Source organism: Haliaeetus albicilla, chromosome 7, assembly GCF_947461875.1.
Source record: "Haliaeetus albicilla chromosome 7, bHalAlb1.1, whole genome shotgun sequence".
NCBI classification, from domain to species: Eukaryota; Metazoa; Chordata; class Aves; order Accipitriformes; family Accipitridae; genus Haliaeetus; species Haliaeetus albicilla.
In genome coordinates, this window is record NC_091489.1 from 15901051 (window position 1) to 15922099 (window position 21049).

Here is a 21049-nt window from a genome sequence, read left to right on the forward strand (position 1 = left end):
GGGGGGGGGGGGCAAACAAAAAAGCAAACAAATAAACAGATTAATCTCAGTGTGGAAGGGGATGGAGAGGGAAGCAGGAGAGAGACTTCAGAAAATTAAACTAATTGGAAGTGAAGAAGCATTCCTGGTTTTGGTCTTGATAGCAAGTGTCTGCAAACTGCCCAACCCAGGAAAACCTTTCCCAAATTCAAATGCCACCAGCATCTGTGAAGAGCAGCTCTTTAAAGGGCAGAACAGACAGCAAGTTAACATTTCACAAGTAGTTACTGAACTAGAAAATACATAGTTTTCTGCATGTTTCCCATTCACATAGGCACTTCCCAGATTACAAGAAACATTAGGGCTGGGAAACAAACCCAGTCACTTGTATGTCTCCAGGGCACATTTAAATTGTGCCCCCAGCTCCCCTTCTCTCAGTCCCAGCTGATACTGTTTGCCTGACACCCAGAGCTGCATAGACGCTGTACTCACCAGCTGACTGCTGTACCAATACAGCGATGACTCCTTCAGCACACACCAGAACTTTTTCCATTTGTTGCCAATGAAAGCTCCTTTTTCCTTCTTTTTGTAGAGCCATCCTTGGCAATCGGCTTGCCCCAGCTCTTTACACGATATCCTCCGTCGACTCATTATAAAGAACCCTGTGCCATTAAAAATACAGCATTCTGCTTGTTTAAAAGTGCATTACCAGAAAAGATGTTGCTGCCAATTAAAAGACATCAACCTTACTTAGCAATCTCAGCAAGTCACCCAAGCATATCTTAAAATATACTTAGAAGTCGGTCAGTTTTATAACGGCTGTGATAGTAACACACATTCATTTGAAAGGCATTCTGATATGCAGAAACAAAACAGTAAGCTATAGGTAATGCAGACACTAATTAATGCTAATATAACCATACATATGTTTTTGTAAATTAAAAACATATCCTTTGATCCTTTTAAGAGAGGCATGCATATATTTCCCTTCACACAGCTGCACTGAAAAGAATACATCTATTTAAGTCAGCTAGAGAAAACTATTACGCCAAGTACTTGAAAACCGCTGGTGTTTGTGTATGTGCAGGCAGCTGATTCTACCTTGCTGATTTCCAGCTTTGATTCAATTAACATACCACAAGGATTTAGTCCAAAGGAGCAGCCCGTTGTCATTTTTCTCAGAATCGGTGCAAGAATCAGTGGAGTTAAAAAGCAGCCTTCCTCCAGCTGAGTAGCAGTATAAAATCCTCAGCCTCCCAAGAATAAGACATACTAAGAAAATAACAAAAGAGGAACCCAGAAGAGAAAAGAAAAAAGAATCTCTCATTACCTTGACTTTTCTTTTTTGTCTTCTGACGCAAAGGAACCTGTAAGAAATGCAGGAAGGAAAGAAAAGAGGAAATTTCAGATTGTGTTGCAACATTTGTGTAGAAAGGGGAGGGGGAAGCTAGAGAAGGACGTGGTGGTGATGCTGGTGGTATATGCAGGATGGAAACATAACCCACTCACTGCTGAAGGGACATTAGTAACTGAAGCATAAAATGTGTTAATTAAAATTGATGTATATCTAGTTGAGCAAGAGCAAACCTAACTCTATTAATGTGTCTATCTACTAGTGCTTCCTGTTTCACACCCACAGGCAGCTTCTACTTTGCTACGTGTTTGCCTGAATTGTATTCTGTGTTCAGAAGTTAAAAAAATAGAAGTTAGAACTCCAATATTTTAATGCTTCTTTACATTCCATGAAGGATATTTACAAACGTGGGGAGATTAAAAATACATGCCAGGTGTCTGAGAGTCCTTTAGCTTATTCTAAGAAATCCTGAAAAAGAAAAAAATTGGATTTTCCACTCCTCTTTATTTAGTGCAGAGAACGTATTCCCCTCTGGGTAAGAGTTTCATAATATTTCTTAAAAAAAAAAATAAAATTAAAAAAAAAAAAAATCACACAAACCTGGCAGATTATTCAAATGGTAAAACCTAAATATGCCAGAAGTTTGCCATGCCATATATGAGAGTTTTAGTCACTGCAGAAATAACACAATTGAATTATACTTACTCACTTGCAGTCTATATATTTTATCCCACATAAACGCATAGAAAATGAAACTAAAACAGAAGGCCAAGGACCAAAAAAGAGGTCATTAGAAATGTAAGGTCTGGCTTTTGGAGTAAATAAATTCTCCCCACACAGGCTGGTTAGTTGTACGATTGTGGACAAAGCACTTGCCTTCTCTTTGCCTCAACTTTTCCATCTCTAACATGGGAACAAAAGCATTCACTTTTTTCTATTTTTAGGAAGGTTTTGAAGCCTCTGGATGACAAATGCTGGATAAGGTGACGTATGATTTAATGTGCTCAGCCACAACGTTGCTATGCAAAGCTGGTAGCTACCTGATCCACTGCAGAGCTACGCTATGAACATCCCTAATGCAGCCCCTCTGCCTAGCCAGCTGGCTTTTCAGGAAAACAAAATCCCATTTCATATTATTCTTGAAGGATTTGATGGCTCTTCTCACAGGCGAATTAAAGGTGAGTAAAGCTACACCATCTGGAAACAGCAAGAGAAGAGACCACTGCCACCACTATTTACGAGAGCTAGAACTTTCTCTAACCAGTGATCTTTGCAGCATGTATCAGAGTGCAGAACTGCATATCACAGTCGTGTGCTTATCTGGTGCTGATTTGAGATGACCTGAACAATACGCTTGTGGGAGGCTTTACCAGGAATGAATAATCCCAGACTCCTGCTTAATCATCACATATTCTTTTTTTTCTTTTTTCCCTTTTTTTTTTTTTCTAATTCCACCACTGCCTGCCTCTCTCTCAGACTATTCTCCATGACAACAGACAAAGAAAAGCAATGAGAAAACACATTGGCTCTATTGGAGGCTCCACTATTTCCCCATCCTATACAGGCCACCCTTCGTGTCTTCATTCCAAGGAAAGTAATGCCCTATTTAGGACATGTGGAAATAATATATGGCCTCAGTGTATCAATGGGTCACTCAGTCACACTAATTACTTTCCTTTAGAGCTACCCAAAGTGGTATTAAGAAAAACAAGTATCAATCAGCTCTCCTTGCACAAAAACTATGTCGTGGGGCAACATCACATCTTTGCCATGATACTACAGTGGGGTCATTTCATCTTTAACCAACATAAAGTTCTACAACAAGACAAGCAATACTGAGACAGGATGTGGCTCTCTGTAAACAACAGAGGAAGAGTAGATCTTTCCACTAACCTTACTGAAGATCTAAAGCAAAATAACATGGTCTATGGCTTTTCTGTCAAGAAAGGGTTAATATCCATATTACGTAAATCATCCATTAGAGCCCACTTTATATACAGACTTAGGAAAAAACTGATTACCTAGTAAGAGCTCGGGGTAGCAAAAAGAATTTACAAATGTACATTTATTATTCAGCAGCAATGATGGTATCCTGCTGCAAGTTGACAGGGGTGATAAAGCCCCATCTCTTCATATTTTGTGAGAGGAGTTTGGAAATTAATGGGGAAAGGAAGGACTGTTTCTCCAGTCAGCACTACGTTTAGTTTGCCTGGAAAAAAAATCAGTGATTAATCTGTAACAAAATCATTGCTGGGTGAGATTTCATGAATTAAGATGCATTTCTGGTTTTCTTTCCCAGTATTCCTGAAAGCTGAAGTAAATTTTTAACAAATTAATCCTAAACTTGGAATTCATCAACTTTTAAATGTTTTTAGTGCTGTTTAGAAGCCCAGCATCATCTTATAAAAAATATCTGGTTTGCTCTGTGCAGGAGAAACCTCTAATCCCAGACGGCAGCAATGAAATCTAGAGTTATTCACAAAATTGTCTTCCCAAATTTTGTTGATATATGAATACACAAAAGCAACCTCTTTCTCCAAAGCACCAGTATTTGGAGTCAGACAGATACTTTATGAAATAAACAAACAGTTTTCAGTAAAACTGTTTTAGTCTAAAACCAATAGAAAACCTGTATTTAAATGAATCTACCACAAAAATTCATAAAATGCCTCACGAGCAGGATTTGGATTCAGTTTTCCACAAGATTACAACATATTCGCAAGTCTCCAGTGGCAAACCTTTCCTCAAGAAATAAATTAAAGTTTCCTCTTTTGAAAACTGGCTTATGAGAGTCAACAATCTCATTTCAGTGAGCCTGGGTGAAAATTGATTAAGTTTCACTCCTAATAGGAGACATTAACACCAGTGCAGAACGAAGCGAAAACTGCAGAAGGCAGAGTTACTACCAGTAAAACCAATGGTACTGACCAGGGGTGTAACAGCAGTTTCAGGTGGGAATGTACTGTAACTATCAGACATGGTCACTAGAACAGTCTGGAATGGTCATGATTTTACTATGTTTCTGACAATGGTGGATGTTTCTCTATAAAGCTCTATTTCCTGATGGCGAATGATTTATTTCATTACCACAGGTTCAACTGAAAAACAAACCAAAAAAAATCAGATCTATTTCTAGCTCTTGTTGTTATCAGGGAAAATCTGAGAGCAATAATCCTCAGTAAACTCTGAAATAAATGCAAAATGTTACAGTTATTTGCAACTTTAGGAGGGTTGTCATTTTTGTGCAAGGCTGAGAACACAGGGTAGGTTTTGGTTTACTCATCGGTTTACTGAGACCTGAGGTCTGAACAGGATGGGATAGGGATCCTGCAGGACAATGCAGGCTTCAAGCTTGCTATGCATTACTCCTCCATGTGGCAAATAAACCCAGGAGCCACTTGCAAAGGGAGCCGTACAACTGAGCACTGTTCATAGCCGCTTCTGTGCCAGGCATGCTCCACCAATGAGCAAAAACGTAAAAGAGAAGTGACAACTTCAGCAAGAGACCTCTGTCAGTTTAGAGATCCTATTTTTCCAGAGAATCACAGTATGGTTGAGCTTGGAAGGGACTTCTGGAAGTCATCCAGTTCAACCCCCAAACTCAAGGAAGGACACCTACAGCTGGTTTTCTAGCACCATGTCCAGACAGCTCTTGAATATCTCCAACGATGGAGACTTCACAGCCTCTCTGGGCAGCCTGTGCCAGTGCTTGGTCACCCTCACAATAAAAAAGTGTTTCCTGATGTTCAGAGTGTTTCTGAGTGTTCAGAGTGTTCGTCCTGTGTTTCAGTTTGTGCCCATTGCCTCTGGTCCTGTCACTGGGCACCACTGAAAAGAGCATGGCTCCATCATCTTTGCATCCTCCCTTCAGGTATTTACATGCATTAGTAAGATCCCTGCGAGCCTGTTCTCCAAGCAAAACAGTCCCAGCTCACTCAGCCATTCCTCATATATTAGATGCTCCAGTCCCTTAATCATCCTTGTGGCCCTTCATTGGATTCTCTCCAGTATGTTCATGTCTCTCTTGTACTGGGCAGCCCAGAACTGGACACTATGCTCCAGGTGTGGCTTCACCAGCACTGAATAAAGGGGAAGGATCCCCTTCCTTGACCTGCTGGCCATATTTTGTCTAATGCAGCCAAGGATACCATTTGCCTTCTTTGCAGCAAGGGCATGCTGCTGGCTCATGTTCAACTTGATATCCACCAAGACTCCCAGGTCCTTTTCCTCAAAGCTGCTTTCCAGCTCGGCAGCCCCCAGCATATACTGGTTTCCCCTGGCAGTATTATTTGTGCTCACGTGGAGTAACAGTAGGAGATAGAAGTCAGAAGGCCGGACAAGCTTTGGCAGTCCCTCCACAACATCCTAGATACTGGCCCCTGCTAGGCAGCAAACCTCTGCAGATGGTTGGTTGGGTCTACAGATGGGTGCCTCTGTCCCCCCAGAGCAGGGACTCACCCATTGCAATGATTCACCATTTCTTCCTGGTAGCTTTACATGGTTTACAGCTAGGTGAACTGGGTCCTTTGCTAGCAGGCACATCTGGCTCCTTTTCAGTTTTGAGGACAGTCAACCTATTTTGCAGCTGCAAGTTCTTAGGTTGGGCAGGAGCCTTCCTCTTGGTACTAGAAGTCATCCATCCTTCCTCTTCTCCAGAGGTTTTGCTCACTTTGATAGTGGGGGTAAGCAGTGCCTGCCTCTCCATTGCAGGTGGGGACTGAGGCTTTTCAAGCTGTTGTGTCTCAGAGAAGACCCTATCTATGTCCCTTTCATCTTCCCTGATGCTGCGCAGCCTGCTTACTTCCTCCCATATCTCCTCCAGTTGGCAGCACAGGTCCTCCAAGAGGGCACACCTCCTGCAGCGCAGAGGGCCATCTCTCCTGGCCTCTGGGAGAGGTCCCAGGACCTTCCTGCAACGGGGACTTGGATGGCTGCATCCGCCATCTGAAGCTCAGTCTGTGCCGAAGGCTCTGCCCTAGCAGGGACAGCTGCTCCCACATCTACTGGGGAAACTGCTCTGTTACCACCATGCCTAAGACTGTTACAGCAGCACTATTTCAGCCAAAGCCCCCTTACTTCACTCCTCCTTCACACCCTGCTGCACAAACTGCTGCGTCTGTGGGCTGTGCTCTGGGCCTGGCTCTTAGGTCCCTTCCAAGCATCAGTTAAAGGGTGCTTGACCTTCCCTAACCAGAGGGAGCTGCATCAAATGCTCCAGGCACCCTGGGTCAAGGGCAGCTGATCATGCTCATTAGAAGCTGCTAGAGCTTCCTCAGGCCTACACCCTTGTGTCTCCCCTTACCTTGTCTTTGCCTGACAGCAAGGATTTGCAAATATATATTATGGAGGCTACATGTTTCCAGCTTCCCTTCCAAATGCATGGCCTTGAGCAGTCATTGCTAGGAACAAACTCAAGTGGGCAGCATCCCCTTGGGGAGCTGCCAGGGCAGTTGGGGATCGCCCCAGGGGATCCTTCTGCCTTGAGACTGAGGGGCATGCAGCCTGCAAACTCCCCAGGAGAAAAAAATTGTGGCGAAAGAGGTGTGTGAGCCTATTTCAAGGGAAAGAAAAAGATTGTTCTACAAGCAAAAGCAGGGGCATTGGGCTAATACTGAAGATCAGACTTCATGCCTCATGAAGTTCAACTCACAATGCAAGAGCCTTAGAAAACACCAAAGACAGCTATGATCAATAGTTCATCTTCTACAGAGAGGTATTTTTCCTTAAGCTTATCAAGAGTTAGACAGATGGGTGGCTAAGAAAATCCTTTGCTAAGCTCATGTGTCCTAAGTTACTGCTTTCTCATTCTTTGAGGCATAGAACTTGGAAGTGGCATCAGGCCCATATAATAGACTTCATTTCACCCTTGGAGCAGAACTGGGGCAACCTATGGCAACCTCGCCACTCAGCTGGCCCATAAGCAGCATTTTGTTTAGATATTGATGTTGTCCACAGTCTTCTGTGATTACAAGGGCACAACCCCAACATGCGACCTCTTCAGCTGACGAGTAACTCTGGCATAACATCAGTTATACTTACGAAAGCATTGCTGTCAGCTTCCATGAATGGTTTCAAAGCTTAGTGGGAAGGCTGTAAAAAGAGAAAGTTTTGTTTACTTAAGTTCTGTATTATGTTTTCATATAACAGGTCTTGATAGTAGAGTAAAAAAAAAAAAAAAAAATATGTTTTATACACTTTGACCTGCCAACTTTACCCTTCCCACTCCAGCCACCCCCTCAAAAAAAGACCTTTTCCAAAAATAATGCTGTGTTAAGCAACCTGATTTTACTGACTTATAAATCATCCAGTGCTAAGGAACACTATTTCAAAGCTATCCAAGCTTTTCTATGAAATAAACAGAATAAAACTTATGGATGTGGTTGGGGGGGGGTTGCTTTTTGGTTGGTTGGTTTAGAGTTGGGGGGGGCAGTGCTAGCAAATGAAAAGAGAATAAATAAGTAAAACTGGGGGGGGCAGCGGTTTTTGTTTGTTTTGGTTTTTAGTTCGAAAGAAATCTATAAGATTTTGATTTAAGTTCGGCTGAGCTACTCCCAGTGTTTTCTGGGAATTCTAGTTCACTAATCTGCCCACTCTCCCAAGCAGGATGGGATTTCATACTGGACCACCCATTCTATAATGAATTGCAGTTTTTCCTTTCAGAGAGCAAAATCTGTGCAGTCCAACAGCAGGTGCTAGGGTTTATTTTCCAAAGATACACAAAGTTAGCAGTTATCCATTTAGGTCACAGTTCAGGTGATTTCATTTGGTATACACAACAAATAGCCAACTCCCTACATGATTTTCCTTTGGTTGGATGATGAAGGATTCAATGCAGTGTACAAGATAAAAGAAAACATACCAACTTTTTAGTGCCAGCAAAGTTCCTATAAAGCTCACCCCTCTGCGTATGAAAGAATCATTCAGTGAAATGGGAGAGGATACAAGATTGTTGAAGTGAGCAAGAAAGGATTTCCAGAAATAGAGCCACACTTCAGAAGAATTTCTAACAAGAACTTTTTCCTGTTACTAAAACCAGTAATTTAAGATATGTGCCAATCCTTATACATAATATTTATTTTAGTTTGAAAATAAATTCTTAAAACAGAAAATAAAAACCCACCTACTGGCTTCCAGCAATTTCAAACCAAAAATAGAAAGGCAAACAAATACATATTTTTCTGGCTCCCAACTGTTTCTCTTCAAAAATAGAAAGAAACACTTTCTATAAGCGGCTCAAATTGAAGTAATATCATGATGAGGAGAGATGTTGTAGCAAATAATTTTAAGGATGTTTAGAAATTATAGTTAGTATAAACAAGCAGAGGAAACACCTTTAGTTATACAAGCAAATTAACATCGAGCCTCAAATACTGAGCCAGAAAGCAAGGGAATAACAGACCAAATTACAATAATTATTGTGACATGTGGCCTTTTGCCTGTCATTTCTTCATTTCATGTGTGCTTTGGGTTTGGGGAGGGTGGGGTGTAATTATACAAACTGTACAGATTTGAATCAGCCATGGTACCAGGAGCAAGAGAAGTCTTAGTTAACTGGCAAGGAAATGTTTCCGCCTGTATGCTTTGTGCCAAAGGAGTTGAAATGGATTTCAGCAGAACCTTCTCAGTGACTTGAACTCAAACTTTTGTTTAGTTTCCAGACACTGGATAAGCAATTTTTGAGCCAGCGTCCAACATTCAAAAGCAGCACTGACTTCTGTTTCATTCTAGTTAAGAGTATAATTTATTATTCCCTGTGTAAAGAAAGGTATATTAAAAAAAAAAAAATCACATATTCACTGCAAAAATAACTCTCATCCACATAACCTGAGTTTATTTCTCCTAAGTAAACCCAACCTGATTAAGATTAGTTACACTGTGAAATAGCATTAGGATTTTTATGTCCGCTCAAGTGTACTCAACTGTTGCAAAACCAACATTTCAGAAGGGCATAACCTGTTTATCACTGTACTACAGTAAAATAAATGTTTTCTTTCAATTTTCTGAAGGTGCATTTTGGGAAAACCATCTATCCTTTCTAAACAGACAGGCAAATTAAGAGAAGCAGCTGGATAAATATGGCCACTCAAGTAGAGCTAGTCTATACCCACCTTACTGGATGGTCCAGCATGAATCTGCAGGGGCTGTCACTGGGATCTATAACCCCTCCACCCTCCAGTTTTCCCATCCCAGATACTGCAGTTAGCATCCCTGGCTGAGCTGTGCCCCTCACGTGCCCTCTGTGTGATGGTAGATGGTCACATCATGGCAGACCAGGAGCATGCCCAGGGCTGGTGGTTTTGCTGGCAGAAGAGCTTCTCATCTCACAAAAACTACACTTGAGCTCAGGAGCTTGGCAAGCCAGCGAGAGGTTAGTAGGAAACACTTGGGTTCATACCACCAGGAGGGTGTCCCGATTCCTAACTGGAACAGCTGCGGCAGGAGAAGACTTGGCCCAAACCACCTCATTTCATACCAGTCAGGGCACTGTATTACAGACTAGAGACAGTCATGTGTGTATCCTTGTCCTCATTTCGGTGGACATGGAATTTGAAGAGGGGTCTCACCCCCAAATGTGTGTCCTAAGCACCAAGGTGAGGATGTGGGACTCCAGCCCTCTTCCTAAGCCTCTCCATTTGCAATGAGGTAAGATCTGGAGAGGGAAACCCTCCAGCCTACAGATTAAGGTACCCACGTGGAAAATGTGCACCACCATTGCAGTCTGCTGCGATGGATGTTCAATCCACTGAAATGGCAAAGTGGAACAAACCAAAGAGAGAAATAAAACAAGGCACAGTGAAACCTCTCCCACTTCAAATGGCTTTTTAAAGGAGAAAACAAACTTGAAACTCTCACTTCCTGGAGGATAAAACATAATGATATACTGGTTAAAAGCAAAGGGGATGGATTTACATTATCAGTTTGTAAACCATACCTATATTTCTTTGGCTTTTCTTAGGGGTGCCTGAAACAACTCATTTAATTTCAGTCTGAATTGAATAAAATATGTCAAAAGTGGTTTCAGCTAAAAGATTTCTAATTCAAGTTTTTGAGGTTTTTTTATTTCGATTCAACAACTAAACTATAAATATCAGTTTGCATAGCTTTATTAGCCCCACATCACTCCGGCTCTTTCAAGAAGAGTAACAAACAAGTAGGTACATAAGCAATAGCTGATGCAACAAATGTGGAAACACAGCAAGTGACTTATCAGAAATATCTTGCAATCGTTTCCATTTGACTGCATCATCTCTTCTGAAATAAATAGAAATGTCTCTGTTAAAGATCAAAGGCAATGTTAAGTGTGGGGAAAAGGGGAAAAAACCTCTGAGGTTCCAATGATTCTAATTGCAGAAAGCAATCTTAATTCATTAGTAATATTCCTCTTGTGGAAGTCAAAATCCACAAGGCCTGATGCTCCTACCAGTTACAAGCTACAGTGAGGATGCTGATCTGCAATGATATTGGTATAAGCCTGCCAGACATGCCTTCCAGGCATCCCTCAGATGACATCCAGAGTGGGCATATGCCTTCCTGCTTCTGAGCAAAATATTTGAGATATGTAACATGACTCAAACTATTTGTGTTGCAGAAGCACCCAAAATGTGCGTTGCTCAGTTCCTGTTCAGATGGCACTGACACAGACAACTGGAAAAAAAAATTAAAAAAAAATAAAATTCTACTTTACCAAGCACAAAGTCAGGGTGTAAGACAACCTGGAAAATAAGCTTTTTGCCTTCCTTCTGTTTACATTTCTCACACTGGTCACCAACTTTAACCTCTCTGCTTGCTTTCTGTTTATTTGGCTGCCTGCAACAACCTGCACTTCAACGAGCAATGAATTGACAGGCAATATGAAACTAGTGACAGTGCTACAAAAATTTCCCCCCAAAAAATCAATGATTACTTAATCACATACCTCACTTACCAGGCATTAGGAATAGCATTGCCTCAAATTATAGCAGCGCTTGAAGCACTGTCCTGTGGCAAGGGGACAGCCTTACATAATAGTCCTAAATTATTACATTACCTCTAACTGGGGTTCTTGGAACAATGCAGGGGAAAAATAATCACAGTGATTGTAAACTCATAATTGTCCTTTGGGTTACTAGAGATCCATTTAATCTGCCAGAACCTTACCATTAACTAATAATTAATCAGATCTAGACAGTTACTTAACTGGTTAATCAGCTATCTACATTGACTATCTTACTTGTACAAGGAGTTTCTTGATCTGCAGATTTTCTCTCATTTACTGGGTCACCAGGAAAGTTGGATATTAAGCTGGTGCTTTGCCACGGGGCAATGACAAACAGATATAAAGGCACTTTTCATGAAAGTTCATGGACCATCCCACCCTGGTTAAGTCGTGTCCCACCCACCTTGGTCCCCGTGACTTTGTGTTTCCAACTGCAGATGAAACTACAGATTCACCATTAGCATTGGAAACAACCAGTCCATTGAAGTATAATCATAACTCATAATTGTCAGCGTATACCTTCAGCTTTGGCCACGATGGATAAATTTAAGCTTGTTAAATAAAAATTACCCTTTGAAAAGCCAAAAGTGTTCTTATCACAGGCCTAGCAGCAGGAAACAGCATTTGTCACATTATAATACCGTTGGTTATAAACTTATTTTCAATTGCATTTGAAATTATTCAATCCCCTCACCTGCAAGCAATTAAAAAAGACAACTTCTGACTCCATTTGTGAGAGGGCCAGGAAAAACTGGAACAAGGTTCATTGCTCCCATCCTGGAGACAGAAAGGGACTGGAGACATCGCCCTGCTTGGATCACGGCCAGGTCCTGTCAGTCCAGCCAGGAAGCCCAAGAGCAGCAGGTTACAGGCGTTGACAGCTCTGAGCAAGCAGTTGCAGGAGCCCACGCTCACCGCCTTTGGGAGGAGAGGGGCTGGAAAGAAAGAAGAGGTTCAACAGAAGAGAGATGCTCCAGCTGCGTCTGGGGCCTCACAGACAAAAACGAGAAATCAAAATGGCATGCTTAGTGAAGTGTGTCTGCCCCAAATGTGAGTTTGCATGCAGATTCCTTATAGCGTTGATCTGATTCCTAATGCTGTTATGTTTGAAGGCCAAGAAAGAGTTTGCAGAAACATTAAGTGCAATACTTCAATTACTGCTGCCTCCTAGCTGGCTCTTTTGCTGTGGCAGGCAATAAAAGCAGGCAAAGTTAAGCTGGCTGCAGAAATGGATGAAGAGTTAGTGCTGTTAAGGGTAAGGAAACGCTCCAGGTCTAAAGAAGCACTTCCCTGGTGTTCTGCTCTCTTCCAAAGATGCACAGTTCTTTGCTAGTCCAGAAGATGAAACACAGAGAGGAGGCAGGAAAAAAAGCCCGAAAGTCTGTAGCCCTTCCTGAGACAACAATCTAAGGGGTTTCTCTTGAAGTAAGTCCCTTGCAAAAAGATACAGATGAGGGGGGAGGGAGCATCATTCCCTCCTCTATTTTTTTAGATCAGCCTTTCAGCAAACACAGTGTTGAGGGAACACTGCAACACCCAGCACCTAAAGAGAGAACGAGGAGGATGTTTCCCCTCAGCACAAAGGCACAAAACTGCTGCAATAACCATAAACGTGGATCATCGCAGTGACAGGAACCTGAGACATCCTCACTGGAAGGCAGTTCTGACAAACATTTGCTGTCAAGGCAGTGCAGAAGGTTTTATGCATCCAAGGGAAAGTAAAAATTGAAAAAATTAATCACAGCAATAAGCCACTGCAAAACATTTTGTGAATTTGCTGGATGAGTTCAGAGGAAAAAAAGAAAAAGAAAAGGTATTGTCATGAAAATTAACCACATTTCCTAAAATAAGACTAATAAAAAAAATTTCTGCCAGATAGAGCTGACATGGGGAGGCTGCCTGGCACACTCCGGCTTCCAGCTCTGCTCCACACCATTTCAAGAACAAACTGACTTTAGGGGCCATTTGCCCAGCACAGCACAGTGGCATTTTCCTTTTGGAGAAGTTTTAGTATTTCCCCTCCAGTGGCCATTGGGATGAAAACCCACCTTGGAGGCAGGAGTCCCCCAGGCAGAGAATGGCCTCCCTGCAGCCCCACAGTGCTGCCAGGCTGCCCGGAGGGGCTCAGCCCCCACCCACACATTGCCAGAGGCATCCCATGGACAGTGATAATTTGATTTAAGGCAGCAAAGCCAAGGCTAGAGCAGGAACCGACAAGTCCTTCCTACGTTTACAGTTGCTCTCCAGAGCACTGTGGAAGGAGTTTTCTCCTATGTCAAAAAAACCAAAGTTACCTGAGCAATATTTCCCAAGCTGCCACCCTGACGAGAGATGTAACAAGGAAATTCAGTCCCATTACAACTGCCACAACTGCAATGTAATACATCAGGATAACAGGAGCACACATTTGGCTCCTGCATTTGAGAACAAAAGGCCACGAAAAATTGCTACTATTTGCACTCTCTGAAGGTTAGATGTGAATCCTCTTCTCCTTTCTTCCACTCAGGCAACATTCATTACATCAACAGCACTATACAAAAGGCCAGCGTTCACACTTCCAGAGAAATATCAAGAGAACAGATTTTGAAAAGTAAAGCAAGATCATTATGCTGATGATTGTGAGGATGAAGAAAGAAGTAGCTGGGACACTTGCTGCTTCTTCCACCAAAGACTGCCACTCCACGTTCACAAAATTAACAAGAAACAGAAGTCTTGAGAGTCCTGTTTGATTCTTCATTAAAAGATCAGGAGCATCGAAGAGTTTATCTTCCTTCCACCCTTCACAGTGCACAAAGTACACGCACTGTACTCAGATGTCACCTCTGCAATAGAGCAATCTCAGTGGGGCGAGGTATAGCGATGGCAAACTGCCCTGGCAGGTTGCACCAGAGGAGGGTGGAACCGCTCCCACACTACAATGTAGTCTGGTCAGCCACAGAGATTTGCATGTGGTCTTCTTTTCCCCGTGTGTGAAAGGCATTTCCCCAGGAACAACAGAATGGAGAAAACTGGACTGCTCACATCAGAGCTTCTCCAGAGAAATTTAACCAGCACCCATTCCTCAGTTCAACACCCAGGTCCACATGCTAGTGTATAATGTGGAGTTTCTCCAAGGTCCAGGACAGGCAGGCTGGCAAGCTGGGCAGGCCACTGGGAGCCCAGTGCTGTTCTCAGTACATCTGAGTTAGACCAGATATGGACTGCTGAGAGGCAAACAAATCACCTCTAGGATAAAAGCTCAAAGATATGATGAGAAGGTGCTCTTAGAAATACTTTGCCCTGGGAATCCAGTTTAATCATCAGCGGCTTCCCTGCTTCTAGATTATTTCAGCAGTAGAATTGGTTTTCTTTTAATCACATTAATTCTCATTGTCTGTTCAAATTGCTACCAGCCATCTTTACTTAGACTTATGTTTGCAATGAGCAAAAGAAGAAAGCCTGCTTCACAACACAAAAAGAGCATAGTAAGAAATAACTGCTAGAAGATAGCTTCCCACCAGTGTGAAAAGGGAGGTCTTGTCCAAGGTGGTTAGCATAACAAGCTGGTTGGCCCTAAGAGCTGAAATAAAACTCAGAAAAAAAACTATTACTGGTTGCAAAAGATTGCTGCAATACATCTCTGCAGCCATCATCACCTCCAGGCATTCAGGATTTACTATGATTCTTGCTTCTTAAACACTATAGCCTTTGCCAGAACATCTGTACACAGAAATAAATCATTAAACGTGACTATTTGCTACTCCTGCAAATGCAGATCTGACTACATCTGACACTTGTATCTTGAATCTTACAGAAATGAACACTTTTCCTCACTCATTTTCTGTGGGGTTGCCCTCACTGTAGTAAAATGTGAAAGAAAAGCAGTGAGCGCTTTTCTAAAGGAGAAGGTAATATAGTGAAACTATTCACATAAAACTAAAAACTGAACTTGTTCTTTCACAGGAACAATTTCCAGGTTTTCTCAGAAGATCTGGGGGGTTTTGATATCATAAGCTGTATCTCACCAAAGATTTTCCTTTAAATTCTGCCATGTTATGGCTCTCCCAACACTTTATAAAAAAGTGAAGTCTGTGTCTGCCTGTCTCCTTTTTCTTCTAAGGAGAGATATTCTCTCTCCTCTGTTTTTCTTCTAAACCAGTCCCAAGCTGTTTATGTCCTTTTATATTTAGATGAGTATATCCCAGTATAGAGTACCTCCATTTTTTAACCCAATTCTTATACAAATATCTTTCAAGTTTTACTAAAGAAAAGCAAATAGACAAAATAACTTTCAGACTTCACAGTGATAAAAAATACTAATAAAAACGAAATAAAATTAGTATTATCAAATATTTAACAGCAATGTATAGCTCACAGTAATTGCAGCCTCAATAGTTACTCTTACTTTTATGATCCTCTTTAAATAAATTATTTTAAATTGCTGCTTCAGTTTTCCCTCTCATGCCATGTGCCATTTTGGCACCAAAAAATTTGGCAACAAAACCCCCCATGGTAGTACAAATAATTAATGAGAAGTAAACGCTTGAAGAACAGCAACCCCACTCTTGCTATTTCCCATTGCAGCAGAGTTATAATTTATACCAGTTAAGAGTCTGAGGCTAACATAAGGATTTGAAACAACCATAATTTAAATTGTCTCAGTTTTAAATCAGCTCACTTGATGACACAACTTTCAACATGCACTTTTTCAAACATGGGAAGGAATGGTGTATTTGTCTTCCTAGCTGGCCTCTCGGGCTTTACTCAAGTAAGTGCCACGACGTATCCTGTTTCTGTTGGCAGCTAGATAGCTTCTCATGCCTTCTGACCAGATATTATAAATTAGCACACCTGTTTTGCAAGCATTGTCAAGCACAACAAGGTTGTAATACTCCTGTCTTGTTAAAGTCATGGAAAAGATTAGAAAGATTGAAAGATCATTAAAAAATTTGGATACAACTCCTCTAGGCACATCACTGGCAGAACACAACTGAATTACTACCTCATGACAGGTGATGGTGCTTTTTAGACATGCGGGCATGACCAGAAACACCTCAGTGAGCACACAGAGCTCTGAAGTGAACATCTGAATGCAAAAATCCTACTCAATACCAGTAAGCACTTCATCTTTCAGGGCAATAGCTGCTACCGTCCATTCCACCCTCATTTTTTCAGTAATAAGAAACACCTTGAAGAAAGTCTAAATGTGAACAAGATAAACTTCATGCTTAAAAGACTGTAACATGGCAATATGACAATCTTAAATCCCACCAACTAATGTGAGTTTTATTAGGCTAAGAAGTTAACGCCATAATCATGACCACAGAAGATTTCTCATCTTCAAGCTATCATTAGTTCTACTTTGTACTTCTCTTCCACAGAGAATCTCAGAGAAAACAACGTCTTCATTTAAAAAAAAAAAAAATAAAATTTGTTCTCCCCAGATATTTTAAAACAGAAAATAGAACAATCTTCGTTAAAAAATGTAAAGCTTTGAAGGAAAAGTCTTGCTTTCTTTACTGTAAAAAAAAAAAGTAATTGTTTTTATCTAAAACCACAAATTAGATAAACAGTTTAACAACTAAATGACTATTTAGACAAAAATAAAAATTTTTAAGTTGTATTTTTTCACAATATTAATTCTTCTTTTTCATTACTCTTTCCTTTTGTTGAAACCTATAGGATGACAAAAATAAAGTGGAATCAAGCCACAACAGCACGTCTAAAGTTAATTATGTCCTGATTTTAAAGTATTTATTTTTCAAATTCTATTACAGTCCTTAAATTTCAGTTTTATAACCTACTTACAATTGAGCAATAATATAAAATGCACCCAAATTCATAAGAAGGTTGGCACAAGAAACCCACTTCTCATGACTTTTGACCATCAGTCTGTGGTTTCTTGAGATCAATGAGGAAGAAAAAAATCCAAGCTACTCCAGACAAGAAAATCAAACTACTTCAGAGGACTCGCTCTCAAAATGTTTGTGTACATTGTTGTTATATTTTTTTAAATGTCTGCCACTCCAGAGTTTAAGCCCCAATTCTTAGCATAAGAAAGTGAGCTGACCACAAATATTAGGATAAAAGAATGCTGAAATGTTGAATTCAAGGTAGCCAAGGCTGAAACTCCACAGAACTCTAAGTCAGGTCAGAAGGTTGAACAGCTGTTCAAACTGGACATCAGTCGAGTTTTCAGCACATTTCATAATGTGTTGCATGTGCAACGAATATGTTCCTACTGTGTCACTTCATTAAAAGTGAAAGAAGGGAAAGCAGCAGTGGAGAAAAGATATGAACTTTAACTGAGCACCCAATGTCCCTGCACATCTGCAGGCAGCAATATAGGACCCAAATATAATATCATGTGATATAGCATAAAGCAATACTATGGCCCAAAAATAGGAGCAAAATAGTTAAGCATGCTGAGTAGCTGTCTCTAAAGCTGTCCAAAGGTATCCATCAGGAAATAAACAGGCTAGAACACAACCACCACATGAAAGTATATCCCATCAGAAATCATCAAAGTGGAAGAACTGGAGAAAGCCCTACAGACTCAGCAATTAACCAATACAAGACCAAGACGTCTCTTCTGTGGTTGCAGGAACCCAAGACTGGGGTTAAGTTGCTGTGATTCACTGTGTTTCTAGGATTGTACCTCCACAACACATCTTTACTGGAAAGGCAGTTTATGCCAGGCACAGACAACGCATCCAGAAGACAGAAAACTGCTGGAAGATCTTGCTTACCCCTGCAATGGCACGTACTATGTGGTACTTCAGAGTACAGCTTCAATCTTCATCTAAGCAGGAGGAAAAGTGCTTTAAATGTACTGGTAATGCACTTAGGTGCAACCCACAAGACTCCAGATAGAGACGCAAGACAAAAATCACACCTGAAAAGAACCCCTCCAGTGCACTAAATTGCTAATATATCATCATATTCATAATAAATAATAATTATTGTTATTTCTGTTTCCTCATTCCACCTCCCTTCCCTCCCAATTCCCTATTTCGCTCTTAACTGAAGAGATGTTCAACAACAAATTTGTGAAGTGCTGCTTCCTACTTACTACAAACATCATCACACTGTTGCTTTCTGAGAAAATCTGATTATTTGACATCATCTCCATTCTCCTTGCACTTTGTGAGATCCACACAAATCGTTTAAAGGCTGTATTAGGGAGCTACAGAAAGTTCAGACACATAAGCAAGTTACTATGTGTCAGCTGAGACATATTAACTACAAACGAGAGTTAAGCCAAACTGAATTACCTAGCAGTTGCATTTGGTTTAGATTAAGAGAAAATAAGCACAATTAATATGACTCAGCTGGTACAATTATTTTGATGGTGCTTGTATCCAGAAGGTCTTCCAGGAAGAACCTTATAGACTTGGATGCACCAAAGAACAGGAGCATTTCTCCTAAGACCTTGCAAGAAGAAACAAGGATAACAAAGCATCTTCACAATGTAACAAAGCAGGAAACTATGTAAAATTATTTACAGCATTACCACCCAAAATATTGTTGAAGAAGCTTTTCTGAAGTATTAGAAATAGGGATTTCAGTATGTTTATTTCCACGATAATGGACCATGTGCGAGGTACGGTAGGAACATTGAAGAAAAGAGAAGGTAACTTTGCCCCTGGCAGCTTCCAGTTTAAGACAGGATACAACAGGAAGATGTAGACAGCAATCAGACAGAGCCCAAGACACAGTGAGACAACAGTCATCAGGAGTGAGACAGCAGCCATCGGGATCTTATGTTGGGTCTCAGTATGCCTGAGGACTGACATTGTCAAGGTTTGCCTTAGTACTGTAGCAAGTGGCTCTGAAAAATAATGAGATCTAGTGCTTTCAAATGTTTGTAAAACTAAGGGAGGGAACCCAGGGAGTTCAAAATGAGAGTTAAGGCTCAGTATGTTTGATGCTGCCCAGAAGTGTAAATAAATAGGCTAGGAGATTCAACAAAGAAGCAGAGCAAGAAAATTATCCTTGCAGTGGGTTTCTGAACTGGTATGAGATGGTGAAATTACCTTTGTCAGGGCCAGAGAATAGGAGATTTCAGTAAATGTGACATGACGGAAAGACAACTTGGATGACAGCTTATTTCTGTGTATGGAGAGTGAAGACATTTGAAAGTGTGTGCAAAATTTAAACATAGCTTGGAAATAAGGATATAGAGAAGTGAAAAAGGCACTTAGACCGTAATGTCATTGTCAGTAATGAGCAAGGATGATTTTGGAAAGGCAGAAGTTGATCATGCTGGATCCAACTAAGGGCTGAGCCATGACATATCAGAGACACAGGCCAAATTCTACATCTGGTTAAAAAAAAAAAAAAAAAGAGAACTCTCTTATAAGAGTACATCTGCCCTTCACAGGAGGAGAAGCCATGCTGATGTTTGTGAATAAAATTACTCGGGCATAAGGTACAAAGGAAAAATGGATAAAAAGAGAATAGGATCTTTTAGTAGACCATAGACAGCATTTTGGGGTATACCAGAACCTTCTCAAAGGCAGTTTGTAAGTATGTCTGAGAAAACAGGTAGAGAACCAGTGGCAGACAGAATCATGGACAGTGAAGTTTTAAGAAGAGATTTTGAGATAAAAATCAAAGGTAAGTGTGAGGACAAAATGATGGCAGAGAACAGAGGTTGTTGTTGGTTGATTGTATTTAATAGAAGAAATAAAAACATACTAGTTGAGAAAAGGGAGAAAGACCACAGGAGGTTCTGGGGAAAAGCAAGGTAAGGAAGTCAAAGGAAGATAAGCTCTACCCAGATGAGGAAGCCATATCTGCAGGAGAAGCAGCAGTTAAATAAGTAGTAGGTAGGCAAGGCCATGCCATTATGTTGATTCCGCCCCCTCCCGCCTTGGAAGCGATCAGCAAGACCAGTTTGGAAAGGAAAGAGACAAGAACATGGGGACAACTGGAGGTGTATGCACAGAGAAAGCGTGACTCAGCTAAGTCAGAGGCAGGGGATAGAGCTAAAGAAGGACAGATGCTTGTCGTGGTAGAAGAATTCAGTCTAGTCACAGGACTTATGCCAGAGAGGCCCCACGGCAAAAGCAAAAGCAGCAGATGCTGGAGGGTAGCCAGCCTGTAGCTTGATGATAGGAAAGACAAGTGAGCAATTAAAGGGTAGAGGAGACTGCAGAAGGGAAATATTTTTAGAAATGTATATCACTAAGGCATAAATACAGTGCACACACATAAGCACTTTGATGAGCTATGCCTTTAACTGCATGTTATTATTTTTCAGAAAAATCCTCACAGAAACATGGCTCTGCTTCAGCTGAGAGGGAAATTGAGATGCAGAAAGGGGTAATAGGTATAGTTTCACATACAACGTTACCTCAGTGCCCACCTCCCTGTTTAGTGATTGTGTAACCACACTCAGCATGATTTCGTTAGCAATAAGTGGTGCATCAGGCAGGACACTTTCTCCAGGCCCATAAGCAGTACTAGCTACATTCGCTCACAAATAGTACTAGGTGTGTTAGCAGGTGGTTGAGGGATTCCTTGAAGGTAGTTCCATGCACAAAATAGTGAAACTATTCAACATGTCATTTAGCTACACAGCCCTCTCTCTGGGTTACTGCTCTTACCTCAGGATCCAGCACCAACTAAGAATCTGCTAGGACCTCCACATGGCAAGCTGATTAGCAGCAGGCTGCACATCTGTACCGTATAATCAAGTGAGTGCACAATACTATTGTCTGTAGCTGCATCTTTATCCAAACCAGTCCTTATCCTAT

The 21049-nt window shown here is 41.1% G+C and overlaps 1 protein-coding gene across 5 annotated transcripts in view; it reads right to left on the reverse strand.

Annotated features, from left to right (window-relative positions):
- Positions 1-21049, reverse strand: part of IPCEF1 (interaction protein for cytohesin exchange factors 1) — an 88174-nt gene that overhangs the window by 42112 nt on the left and 25013 nt on the right. For 2 of the 5 annotated variants that reach the window (XM_069787056.1, XM_069787057.1), the window contains exons 2-4: positions 7373-7423; positions 1310-1346; positions 472-641 (exon numbers count right to left, since the gene is read on the reverse strand). In XM_069787056.1, the coding sequence (XP_069643157.1) occupies positions 472-641; positions 1310-1346; positions 7373-7396 (231 nt within the window). In that variant the 5' untranslated portion in view covers positions 7397-7423. Of the gene's footprint in view, positions 1-471; positions 642-1115; positions 1260-1309; positions 1347-1933; positions 2007-7372; positions 7424-12003; positions 12245-21049 lie in introns of those variants that run through there. The other 3 variants (XM_069787058.1, XM_069787055.1, XM_009928804.2) reach the window with 3 other exon arrangements.